This window comes from Rutidosis leptorrhynchoides, chromosome 3 (genome assembly GCF_046630445.1).
Source record: "Rutidosis leptorrhynchoides isolate AG116_Rl617_1_P2 chromosome 3, CSIRO_AGI_Rlap_v1, whole genome shotgun sequence".
NCBI lineage: Eukaryota > Viridiplantae > Streptophyta > Magnoliopsida > Asterales > Asteraceae > Rutidosis > Rutidosis leptorrhynchoides.
Window position 1 is genome coordinate 473367150 of NC_092335.1, and position 13304 is coordinate 473380453.

Consider the following 13304-nt stretch of genomic DNA (forward strand, 5'->3'; position numbering starts at 1 on the left):
AGATATAGAACATGTGTTTAGTTGATTTTAAAAGTCAAGTTAGAAGGATTAACTTTTGTTTGCGAACAAGTTTAGAATTAACTAAACTATGTTCTAGTGATTACAAGTTTAAACCTTCGAATAAGATAGCTTTATATGTATGAATTGAATGATGTTATGAACATCATTACTACCTTAAGTTCCTTGGATAAACCTACTGGAAAAGATAAAAATGGATCTAGCTTCAACGGATCCTTGGATGGCTCGAAGTTCTTGAAGCAGAATCATGACACGAAAACAAGTTCAAGTAAGATCATCACTTGAAATAAGATTGTTATAGTTATAGAAATTGAACCAAAGTTTGAATATGATTATTACCTTGTATTAGAATGATAACCTACTGTAAGAAACAAAGATTTCTTGAGGTTTGATGATCACCTTACAAGATTGGAAGTGAGCTAGCAAACTTGAAAGTATTCTTGATTTTATGTAACTAGAACTTGTAGAATATATGAAGAACACTTAGAACTTGAAGATAGAACTTGAGAGAGATCAATTAGATGAAGAAAATTGAAGAATGAAAGTGTTTGTAGGTGTTTTTGGTCGTTGGTGTATGGATTAGATATAAAGGATATGTAATTTTGTTTTCATGTAAATAAGTCATGAATGATTACTCATATTTTTGTAATTTTATGAGATATTTCATGCTAGTTGCCAAATGATGGTTCCCACATGTGTTAGGTGACTCACATGGGCTGCTAAGAGCTGATCATTGGAGTGTATATACCAATAGTACATACATCTAAAAGCTGTGTATTGTACGAGTACGAATACGGGTGCATACGAGTAGAATTGTTGATGAAACTGAACGAGGATGTAATTGTAAGCATTTTTGTTAAGTAGAAGTATTTTGATAAGTGTATTGAAGTCTTTCAAAAGTGTATGAATACATATTAAAACACTACATGTATATACATTTTAACTGAGTCGTTAAGTCATCGTTAGTCGTTATATGTAAGTGTTGTTTTGAAACCTTTAGGTTAACGATCTTGTTAAATATTGTTAACCCAATGTTTATAATATCAAATGAGATTTTAAATTATTATATTATCATGATATTGTCATGTATGAATATATCTTAATATGATATATATACATTAAATGTCTTAACAACGATAATCGTTACATATATGTCTCGTTTAAAAATTATTAAGTTAGTAGTCTTGTTTTTACATATGTAGTTCATTGTTAATATACTTAATGATATGTTTACTTATCATAGTATCATGTTAACTATATATATATATATATATCCATATATATGTCATCATATAGTTTTTACAAGTTTTAACCTTCGTGAATCACCGGTCAACTTGGGTGGTCAATTGTCTATATGAAACATATTTCAATTAATCAAGTCTTAACAAGTTTGATTGCTTAACATGTTGGAAACAATTAATCATGTAAATATCAATCTCAATTAATATATATAAACATGGAAAAGTTCGGGTCACTACATCCAGGGTGAATTGAGTATCTCGTCTTGTGCGCTTCATCTAACACAAGTTTTCTTAATTCACCATACTTTGGTACCCATAGACGTCCTGCAAAGTATCGGGTCCCATCACCCTTTACTTCAATTTGCTTAATCAATCCTTTAATCGCCTCATCCTTCCAATGTTCCTCCTTCACAGCTTCTAACTGAGCATCTCGGATTTGCGAAACAAGATTTGCACGAATAGTTATATTCAGTGCTCTAACTCGAAGAGGTTTAATCTTTTCCTTTCGACTCAACGCATCGGCAACCACGTTAGCCTTCCCAGGATGATAACGGATTTCGCAGTCATAATCATTCAACAATTCAACCCAACACCGTTGTCGCATATTTAATTGTTTCTGATCAAAAATATGTTGAAGACTCTTGTGATCCGTAAATATAGTGCATTTAGTTCCATACAAATAATGTCTCCACATTTTAAGGGCAAAGACAACAGCTCCTAATTCTAAATCATGAGTTGTATAGTTCTATTCATGCACCTTCAGCTGTCGTGATGCATAAGCAGTGACCTTCTATCGCTGCATCAAAACACATCCAATTCCTTGACATGAGGCGTCACAATAAACCACAAAATCTTCATTTCCCTCAGGTAAAGATAATATGGGTGCAGTAGTTAGTTTATGCTTCAATTGTTGAAATGCAGACTCTTGTTCCTTTAACCATTCAAACTTCTTTCCTTTGTGAGTCAGTGTAGTTAAAGGTCGCGCAATATTTGAAAAATCTTGGATAAACCTTCGGTAATATCCAGCAAGACCTAAAAATTGTCTCACTTGAGTTGGAGTCTTAGGAACTTCCCAGTTGCCAATAGCCTGGATCTTGGCAGGATCAACATGAATACCTTGGCTACTAACCACGTGACCCAAAAATTGTACCGACTGCAACCAAAAATCACACTTTGAAAACTTGGCGTATAATTGCTCTTTCTCTAGCAATCCAAGAATTATCTTCAAGTGTTCTTCATGTTCTTCTTTACTTTTAGAGTAGATCAAAATATCGTCGATGAATACAATAACAAACTTGTCCAAATACGGCTTACACACACGGTTCATGAGATCCATGAATACCGCAGGTGCATTAGTCAAACAAAATGACATGACTAAAAATTCGTAATGGCTATATCGCGTCCTAAAAGCTATCTTAGGAATATCATCCTCCTTGACTCTTAACTGATGATAACCAGATCTCAAATCAATCTTCGAATATACACTAGATCCTTGTAGTTGATCAAACAAATCATCGATTCTCGGTAGTGGATACCGATTCTTAATCGTCATTTTATTCAACTCTTGATAATCTATGCACATCCTCATAGATCCATCTTTCTTCTTTACGAACAAGATAGGAGCACCCCAGGGCAATGAACTAGGTCGAATAAATCCCTTATCCAACAGTTCTTGTAATTGGTTCGACAACTCTTGCAATTCTGAAGGTGCTAATCGATACGGTGGTCGAGCAACAGGTGCAGCTCCTGGAATTAAGTCAATTTGAAATTCAACTTGCCTATGTGGAGGAAGACCAGGTAAATCTTCAGGAAAATCCTTTACTACCGTTACATCCTCAAGTCGCTTCTTCTCTGACTCCATCGCCTTTACGTGCGCGAGGATGGCTTGACATCCTTTTCTTAAATATTTTCGTGCCTTCATGCAAGAAATGATGTTGAGTTTCGCGCCACTCTTTTCTCCTTGAACTACCAAAGTTTCACCATTCGCGAGAGGAATACAAATGGATTTCTCCGTGCAAGAAATGTTCGCATGGTTCTTAGATAACCAATCCATACCAATAATAACATCCAAACTACCTAACTCAACAGGCATAAGATCGACTTCAAATAGTTTATCAGCTAACGTTAGAGCACAACCTTGAAAGATCTTATCTACTTTCAAAGTTTTGCCATTAGCCAATTCTATGATATAATTAGTATCTAAAGCAGTTGGAGGTACGTTAATTACGGTACTAAAGTCCTTAGAAATAAAACTTCTATCAGCACCACTATCAAATAGTACATAAGCAATGCAGTTGTTTAGAAGAAATGTACCCGTGACTAAATCCGGATTTTCACGAGCTCCTTTTGCCGAGATATTAAATGCTCTACCTTTTGCATTTCCATCCTTCTTGGCATTCGGACACTGATTCTTCATGTATCCCACTTGTCCACATCCATAACAAGTTTTAGGTTTGTTTCCAGTTGGCTGTGCGAGATTGACTGTACAATCTTTGGACATATGCCCCACCTTTTTGCACCTATCACAAACAATAGTACAAGCTCCATAATGATGCTTATAACATCGATTGCAATAAGGTTTCTTGCCATTATAATTCTTCTTGGCATTAGCATTCTCAAACTTGGTGGTATCTTGTTTCTTCTGGTGAGAACTATTTCCTTGGTTCTCATTCCACTTACGCTTACCGCCTTGAGTTTTTGTATCTGTTGTTGCTTCCGAGTTTTCATGACCTGTAATCTGATCCATTAGGTTGTGTGCCATTCGAATAGCACTTTGGAGTGTTTCTGGTTTGGATGACATTACATTACCTTGGATTTCTTTCGAAAGTCCCCACACATACCTTTCGATCTTCTTTGCTTCAGTAGTAACTAACTCCGGACACAATAGGGAAAGTTCTAGGAATCGTTTTGTATATCCCGTAATGTCATTCCCCTGAATTTTCAAATTCCATAATTCCATTTCTAGTTTCTGAATTTCGTTTCTTGGACAATACTCACTGATCATTGCTTGTTTGAATTCTTCCCATGGCATTGCATACGATGCGTCCATTCCTGCATGCTGAGCATAATTGTTCCACCATGTCAGGGCACCATCTTGAAGAGTACAAGTAGCAAACTTTACTCTATCCGTATTTGCACAATTGCTTATTCGAAAGACTGACTCGAGCCTCTCAAACCACCTCATCAAACCAACCGGTCCTTCTATTCCAGTGAAAGTTTGAGGTTTGCAGTTGGAGAACTCCTTGTAGGTACATCTTTGTGGAACATTATTTCCACTTGAACCTCCAGCTTGACTCGCATTAGCTTGCACTCTCCGTGCCTCAGCAGCGGCTAAAGCTTCATTAACCCTTTGACTAATCATCTCGTCAACTTGAGCGTCAGTAAAAGACCTTCGTGTTTGCATTATCCTTCATGATAATCAAAAATAGACATCAATTACTTAGAGTAATATATACAAAATAAATAGTAGTGATTGTACATAATGGCACAATTAAGGAAATGAACTAAACTTCATAATAATAAAAGCCTTTTCCATTAGCATTTTATAATTACAAAACTTGGATAATATCTACCCATTACAGTTCACTTAGATAATTTGCTAGTACAAGTTAAGTCACTACTACTATTCTTATATATATCCGATTAGGTGATAGATAGTCAAAATATACTAATGTCATAGAACACTAGTAGGGATCAACACAATCTCCCAAAGCAATCTAAGATCTCCATTGTCGATCTTGAGCGAACATTTGCAAGTCTGCTAAACGCATCGCCTCCATAGCACCCAACCTCGAATCAAAATCAATCATGTTACGCTCCACCCTATCAATATTACCCGCATATCGCTCCATACTATCAACACTATTTTCATGTCGCTCCATCCACTGCTTATTGAGCTCTCCCCTAGCATAAAGGTCATCATAGTCATCCTTAAGATCCTTAATTGAAGCCTCTAATGCCTCTTGCTTATCGGAATCATATAACGCATAAACAGATTCAAAAACCCTAGAGATACGGTTATCAAGACGGCAAATTCGGGAAATAACGGTAAAAAGAGTGTCCCTAACAGTTTGGCCAGTCAAGACATCAACACCTCCTCGGGATGGTGGAACGTGCACCTCATGATAAGGTGTACCTTCCTCATGTACCCAAGAGGAAATCATGGTTCTAACCCAACCCCAACGTCTCCAAAATGACTGGTAAACATTCGCGTCTTCGTCGGAGCTATCATCACCAGTTGAACTTGAGTTCACTATCGGGTCGGGATAGTAGTTGGAAGACATAGAGCTTTGTGAGGCAGCCATCTTAAGTCATCACACAAAAACATACAAGTTAACATATAGAAGTTTCGATAAGCAAAATGACAACAAAAGACTAAAATACGTGAAAGACGAAAATGACTCAGTTATAGACCCGACTCACTAATGCATCCTAGAATCTTAGACACACTAATACAGTCCTAGTTCCCTATAACGTGGGCTCTGATACCATGTCTATCACGACCCCATTTCGTTCCCGAAATGTGACGTGATAGGTGTCCCAGTTATAGTTAACGATTTCTAAAGACGACAGCGGAAACGTTTTTATTTCAACACACAAGTACAAGTTTTGAGTTACATGTCGGGACTTAAAAGTAAAGTACAACAATTACAACCATAACATAACAAAGTACAACACTTAAACATAGTGCATGATGATTTATTTTTAAAACGACGTCCCGACATCCTGACGACATCCCAAAAGCCAACATAGTTAACGATTTCTAAAGACGACAGCGGAAACGTTTTTATTTCAACACACAAGTACAAGTTTTGAGTTACATGTCGGGACTTAAAAGTAAAGTACAACAATTACAACCATAACATAACAAAGTACAACACTTAAACATAGTGCATGATGATTTATTTTTAAAATGACGTCCCGACATCCTGACGACATCCCAAAAGCCAACCTGAATGTATGCGGACTCCTGCTTAAGGACCTGAGAAAACACATGCTTAAAAACGTCAACAATAATGTTGGTGAGATCATAGGTTTAATGTATATAAATATATGGACCATAAGATTTTCAAGTATAAACAGTTGTAAATATATTCTAAATAAACATGAGCTCCCGATATCGAACTTAACAATCAAGAACCCGAAATCATGTAGTCTCACTTAGCTAGAGCTACAAATTCGAAGGTTATGCATTCGCTAGCCTGAAGACTATGCCGGATGTGAGGAGTCACCCTCAAATAGATCTATCCACATTATTCGCGTTTACCATAAACAAGTAATTAACGATATCAGAATCGGGGTTAAAGCTAAATCACAAACTCAACACAATAGAATATAGTTTTAAGCACTTATGTCCATAATGTAAAACATAAAAGAAGCATGTTTCTCATCCCTAAATAGTAAGTTTGCTAAAAGCAAGTAAAATGGGACTATGATACTCACAGGTGATGTTATGCGGTATAAAGCTTGGATTTGTGGTTTAAGTACTTTGATGTACTTCGAGCTCGGGACCTAAATACATAAGTTAAGGTTAGAGGTGTGTTATTACTAATATTAGTAATACTAATGATTTGATTTATGTTCAAATGTAACATAGTGTACTCGGCTTTTAAAAGACGGTTTCTCGGTTTACAAGTTAAGGTTTCTATGTGGACTGATTTTACAAGTAGTTTTAGAAGTTGATTTCTTATTTAAAAAGTAGTGATATAAGGTAATTATTATTTTATATGTGAAGGTATATGTGTTGGAGGTCTAAAAATATAAGATTTGTAATTTATATCATAAAAATGAATTTTATAGAATTATTTTACTACAAGTGGACTGTTTTGACTAGTTTAAATTTTAATATCACTAAAAATAGTAAATTAATTTATTTAGACTTATCCTTTTGAAGTCTTACTCCAATATAGTTATATTTTATTTCAAAAATTCTTTTTGCTCAGAAAACATAAGTTGTGTACGTTTTCTTTATATTCTAAGTGGTGACAGTTTCAACAAGTTTAAAACCCATTATTTAAATGTACAAGACCATATCCTAATCATTTCTTAAGCTTTTTATATGATTCCAAAGCCTAACATGTTCTATTTTTAGTCTATTTTATAATGAAAATCTCCTAAGTTTTCATTTCTAAACGTTGGTACCTCATTTTTTGTGATACATGTGTGTTGGATAGATTCTGTCCAAATCAGTACCCATAAAAAGTTAAAATACAAAAGAAATACTTAAACTACTTTATAAATCATGGGATTTTTATAGATGGTCTAGGACTCATAAAAGTTTTAGAATCTAAAAAATTCTAGTAGCAAAAGTGAGTGTAAGTATTTTCTAAAAATTCCACCAAATGAAGACTGATTTGGTTTCTTTGTAAGTTAAGAACTAACTAGTAATCTTAATACATTTTAGCTATATCCCTTTTCATTTTAAGTTTATTTTAGGTCGTTAAACATATGTAAAACATATTTTTAGTTACTTATGATCAAGATTAGAGTTAGCCATGTAATCATCATTGAGTGTTTTTAACACTCTAGATTAAGCTTTTACACCCATTTCTCTTGAAAGTAACTTGGTAAGAAATAAAAGAAGTGTTCTTGGTAATTATACCTTGAGTAATGATGATGTATGAGTTGATGAAGATGAACAAAGAAGAAAGAAATGGCTGTAACTTAGAGAGGATTTAGTGAATGATTAAGATTAGTAAGTGAGTTCAAGAGTTACCAATTTGATCTTATGGGAATGATGATGATGGCATGTAACATGGAGAAGAAAAAGAGATTAAATGACTAAGCACACTTACTAGCTAATCATGCATGGAAGTGACATGTGTATGTAATGTGGCATAAGGAGAAGAAAAGAGAAGATGACTAATCAATCTTTACTTAGTTAATTATGCATGGAAATGACAAGTGTTTGTTATATTTACATGTAATTAGTGCTAATTAAGTAATGTTAATTACATGTTGTCTTTTGGTTAATCTTAGATTAGTTTTAAGTTTAGATGTAAGTATATAATTAGGTGTTATAATCATGAGTAAGACTTAGTTAATGACCAATGTTGTAGTATTTTACTAACTAGGTGGATTAAGGATGATTACTTAATCAATAATACTTGATCATGTTATATACTTAATTTCACAAGTATACAAGTGTGTAGTTTTTTTTTCAAGTCTTAGGATTTATGATGGTAAACTAGGGTTTCTAGGAATTGTGTATATGTATAACAATCCTCAATCAATCAAGACTTAAATGTAAGACCAGGGTTATACAAACCCTAAAATAAATCAAGACGTATTTTATTAAATATACTAGTCAAGAAAAAAAAATTCTAATTTTGAAAGGTTAGATTAAATAACCTAGTAGAAAAAGTTAGGGTTATGACATGTTCTTCAATAAACATATAAGATAATTAATCACATAGAATATTATAGATGTAGTGAGTAATTAATGGTACATCATGGCATATTAATAATATGAACCAATTATTATAAAAGCATTTTCTTCTTATTAGCATTTTATAATTATTTCTAGGGTATTACCTACCTGTTAAAGTTCATACTTAATAGCTTAGTACAAAAATTAACTACTACAATCTAGATAATATTCTATTATGAAAAATTTAAAGTAAAATCACATAATCATTTCACGCTTATTCATGATATAACAATACAATACCAGTATTTCACATAGGTTTATTTTACATAATACATATGTAGGATAAAATAAAGCAAACTACATAATATTATACATGGCGTGAAATGTTATCATAGCGGGAGGTGATTCAAAAACGACGGGGCCTTTTAGTTGTTGGTGAATCAATTTGTTTAGGTGGAATGAGGGATAGACGCATAGTGTATTTTATTGTTGGTCGTGGGTTGGAGGTACTTGGTATCTTGGTGGGATTATCAGGGAGATTTATATGGTAAGGGTGGTTTGGTGGTAAAAGGTGTCGGTTCTCAAGCCCTACTACAATAGGAAGTTTAACATCCCTTGTTGCGTTATTCCAATCTTGTTTAGAAATTTCTTTGACTTCCTCCTCCTCCTCAGGATCGTTTTCAGGTTCTTTCACTTCTGGTTCTTCGGGAATTTGTGAATCTTCCCAAAATTCATCCCACTCTAGGTCATTATCGTCATCAGTTACTGAAAGGACCCGTCCTAATCCACCTGGACGAAGTCATCAACATTTGGTCCCATTGCGATGATCGGCTCCAAGTAATGCCCTTATATTGAGCAAATGCACAGCGGAAGACTTAATTCGTACCTGAGAATAAACATGCTTTAAAGTGTCAACCAAAAGGTTGGTGAGTTCATAGGTTTATCATGACAATCATTTCAATATGTTAATAGACCACAAGATTTCATAATCATAAACATAATACACTCGCAAGTGTATGTAAAGCATTCTAAGTGGTTGAGCACTTGGTAACCATACTTAACATTTAATCAACGTCGCATATTCCCTTTATTATGAAATCTCACTACACCGTACCAAGTGTAGTCACCAAAACGAAGTACTGTGCAACCGTTGAATACTAGTCGTCCAGTCCGGTTGGGGTTGTCAGGCCCGATAGATCTATCAATAGGATTCGCGTTTACAATACCCATGTAAATATTAGTTACCAAGCTACAGGGAAATATGCCAGTGGTACAACTCAACGTAGAATATATTTTTAAGTACTTGTGTCTATTTTGTAAACATTTATAAAAGCAGCGCATGTATTCTCAGCCCAAAAATATATATTGCAAAAGCAATTAAAAAGGGAGCAAATGAAACTCACTTTTGCCTTGAAGGTATTTAATTCGACTTGGTTTCCGATAGATATCACGAACCTAACCATATATATAATATATCAACATATTTTCTTTTTAAGTAATCGTTACATATATATATACTTTTAATATTTTCTTAGTCCGTAGTTAGCAGTCCGATGTTAGTGGTCCACAATTAGTTGCTTAAATAAAATAAATAAAGACCCCATCATATTCGTATTGATCAGAATTAATCTCGACCCATGGTACCATGTTGTCAAATGACGTGTTGCGTACATAAAGTACCGTGTTGTCAAATGACGTGTTGCGTACAATCATGAGGTCTTATGATTAATCTTCTCGTGTTGTTTACAGGTGGTCCTGAAATATATAAAATCAAATCATAAGTAATTATATATAAAATATCATATTAATTAGAAAAGATATGATTAATTTACTTTTTCTCCAAATATTTTCGTAGCTAAACTAGCTTCGGATACCCAATCTTGTTTTAGTCGTAGTTTCTTCATTACAACTCCGTTTTTGTTGGTTCAACTTGCCACTTCCTTGGATCGAGTCAAAACTTAAGAATATGAACTAAAAATACCTTAGTTTGTATTCGAAATCATAGGTTATAGGTCAAACTTTGGTGAAACTTATGAAAGTGATCATTTTCCATCATAAAAACAACATTTAATGATCATTTTTCTAAAAATACTTACACTTTGAGTTAAACCATGAAATTTTTATGTGTTAACATATTCATAAGAAATATCATTTTTCCGGAACATGAACTTCCAATTCAAAGTTCAAGATGGTTTTTAATTATCCAACTCAAAACAGCCCCCGGTTGCACTCTGACGACGTAGATTCAGTTTTTAATATGTTCTTTGTAAAACCAAGTTATATTGTGTTAGGTTAGCATATCATTATGATATATTACAGGTCTTGAAGTGTTTTAAAGGTCAAGTTAGAAGGATCTATTTAGTTTGCGACCAAGTTTGAAATCATTCAAACCATGTTCTTGTTGTTAAAATTTTATACCACAAAATAAGATAGCTATATGAATATGAATTGAATAAGATTATGAACAAGGTTACTACCTCAAGTTACTTGGACAAAGTTACTGCAAAAGATAAGAAATAATCTTGGAATCAAAGAGTGGTGAAGTTAGATCAAAAGGTTGGAAGTAAACTTCTTCAAATGGGTGGTTATTTTGATATGTTCTTGAAAGAGTTTTCTTATGGTGTTTAAGGCTTGTAATTGAAGCTAAATGATGGGGAAAATGCTTGGAGATGATCAAGTATGAAGTTAGGAGTATTTTGAGAGATAAATGAGGGTGTAGATATGAGACAATGGAGTGAAGAAATGGTGTTCATTTATAAAAATGTTTTTAGTTTATAAAGAAAGAAAAGGATTCCTAATTTTGTTTTCTTACTAATAATTCATACTACTTGACAAATCCTAGTTACCTCATATCTAGGGCAGTAATAATGTTGATTAGGATGTTGATTTGATGTGTATATACCAATAGTAAATACATATAGAAGCTGGGTATGATACGGGTACATATACCCTAGATATACGTATAGAAATCTTGAGGAAACGAAAAGAGAATTCAATATAGCTATCTTTTGTGAATATACTTATATTGTTTTATGTATTTAAGTTCTTAAAAAGTGATTAAATACATTATATATACGATACATGTATAAGCATTATAGATTATAAGTATATATATAAAAGAATGTTACGTATAGTTATCGTTTTGAAAACTTAAGTTAGTAGTTTCAAAATATACTTATAACTCATTGTAATTAGTACACAATAAGATGTTAAACCATCCTTAGATCATGTTAAATATATATAAATACATATATATACACAAACATATAATTATTATATGTTATATAGTTCATGATATCATCGGTCATATTGGACGGTCAAACGTTGTGTAAAACTCTTTTCAAAAACACAAGTCTCAACAATTTGGATTGCTTATTATGTTGGTATGGTTTAATTTATGTAAATATTAATCTCATAAGTATAATTTGGTCGGAAAATTCCGGGTCATTACAGTACCTACCCGTTAAAGAAATTTCATCCCCGAAATTTGATAGAGGTTGTTATGGATAACAATAAGAAGGTTTTCATGACAAATATAAGGTGATAATGGAGTTTTATCATCATTGAGTAATGTAGATAAAATGATTCGATTATGTGAAGAATATAAATGAGACTATCGTAAAAGAGTGAGATGAGTAAAATATATTCGTCTTAACCGATGACGTAGTTATGATTGATTTCCGGGATTTAAGGGATTTAAAGAGAATCTTATGTAATAAGATTTGGTTCTTTGGTGATTAAGGAAATCAGGATCTTCTTTGATTATATGCAATAATCTGTTTCGATTGCTCTGTCGGATATTTCACTATAAATTCACCCCTTCGTTTCCTTATTTTCCACGACTCACACCTTCTATTATTTCTCCCTTGATTCTTACTTTAAAGCATTCATCAATATGCTCCATCCAGTCCTGATTCTTGATATACTCCTAACTTTTATATCTGTCATTCTTCTTTTTCATCTACCAGCAGAAGAATCTATTTACTTCTACTATACTCTTGTGTTTATAGTGTGTCTAATTCTTCCGTGTCTCTATATTGCTATCTGCATCGATATATACAGTTTGTAATTTCGGGGTTATTATCGGAGTTTATATTATTCATTATTTTTCGGAGCTTCATGCTTTCGTTTTCTCTTCCTGACTTCGAGTCAAGCGAGTAATGGTCCGGAATTCGTAGATATGAAATTCAGAATGAACATAGTTAATGCTCTAAGAAGAAAATGGTAATAGAACGATTTTGATTTGTTAAATTACCAGAATACCCTGGAGAAGACCGAGTCATCCAGAAAAATATTCTCTTGATATGTTTAGAGATTAGATAGAATGTAAGAGTCGTGTAAATGGCACATGATGACGGTACTGTGAATCATCATGCTTCATTAGAAACTCAGCATGACTTATATTATACTAATCCATGCTTCAGTTCCCAACACTACTTCAAAACATTCATATTTTAAACTCGAAGGTTTCAGAATTTAGAAACTAACACAGTTTCTTTTATGTTGCAGATATTACGGAGAGATAAATGATCTCAGATAAGAATAGTTGTGAAAATATCGCCAGAAATATGGAGGATATTTATAATAGAACATACAAGAATATCTTAGAATTTCTAATATCAATCGATGATGAAGAAGATTTTTCTGTGAAGGTTTAGAATGAGAAATAAGATATT

General features: G+C 33.4%; 1 protein-coding gene across 1 annotated transcript; it reads right to left on the reverse strand.

Moving 5' to 3' along the window:
• Positions 1-2049: 2049 nt before the first annotated feature.
• On the reverse strand, positions 2050-4662 carry LOC139901676 (uncharacterized). The gene is made up of 2 exons (XM_071884360.1): positions 2873-4662; positions 2050-2269 (listed from the first exon to the last, which is right to left on the reverse strand). The coding sequence occupies exons 1-2, from the start codon at positions 4660-4662 to the stop codon at positions 2050-2052; spliced, it is 2010 nt and encodes a 669-aa protein (XP_071740461.1).
• Between the last annotated feature and the right edge of the window lie 8642 nt (positions 4663-13304).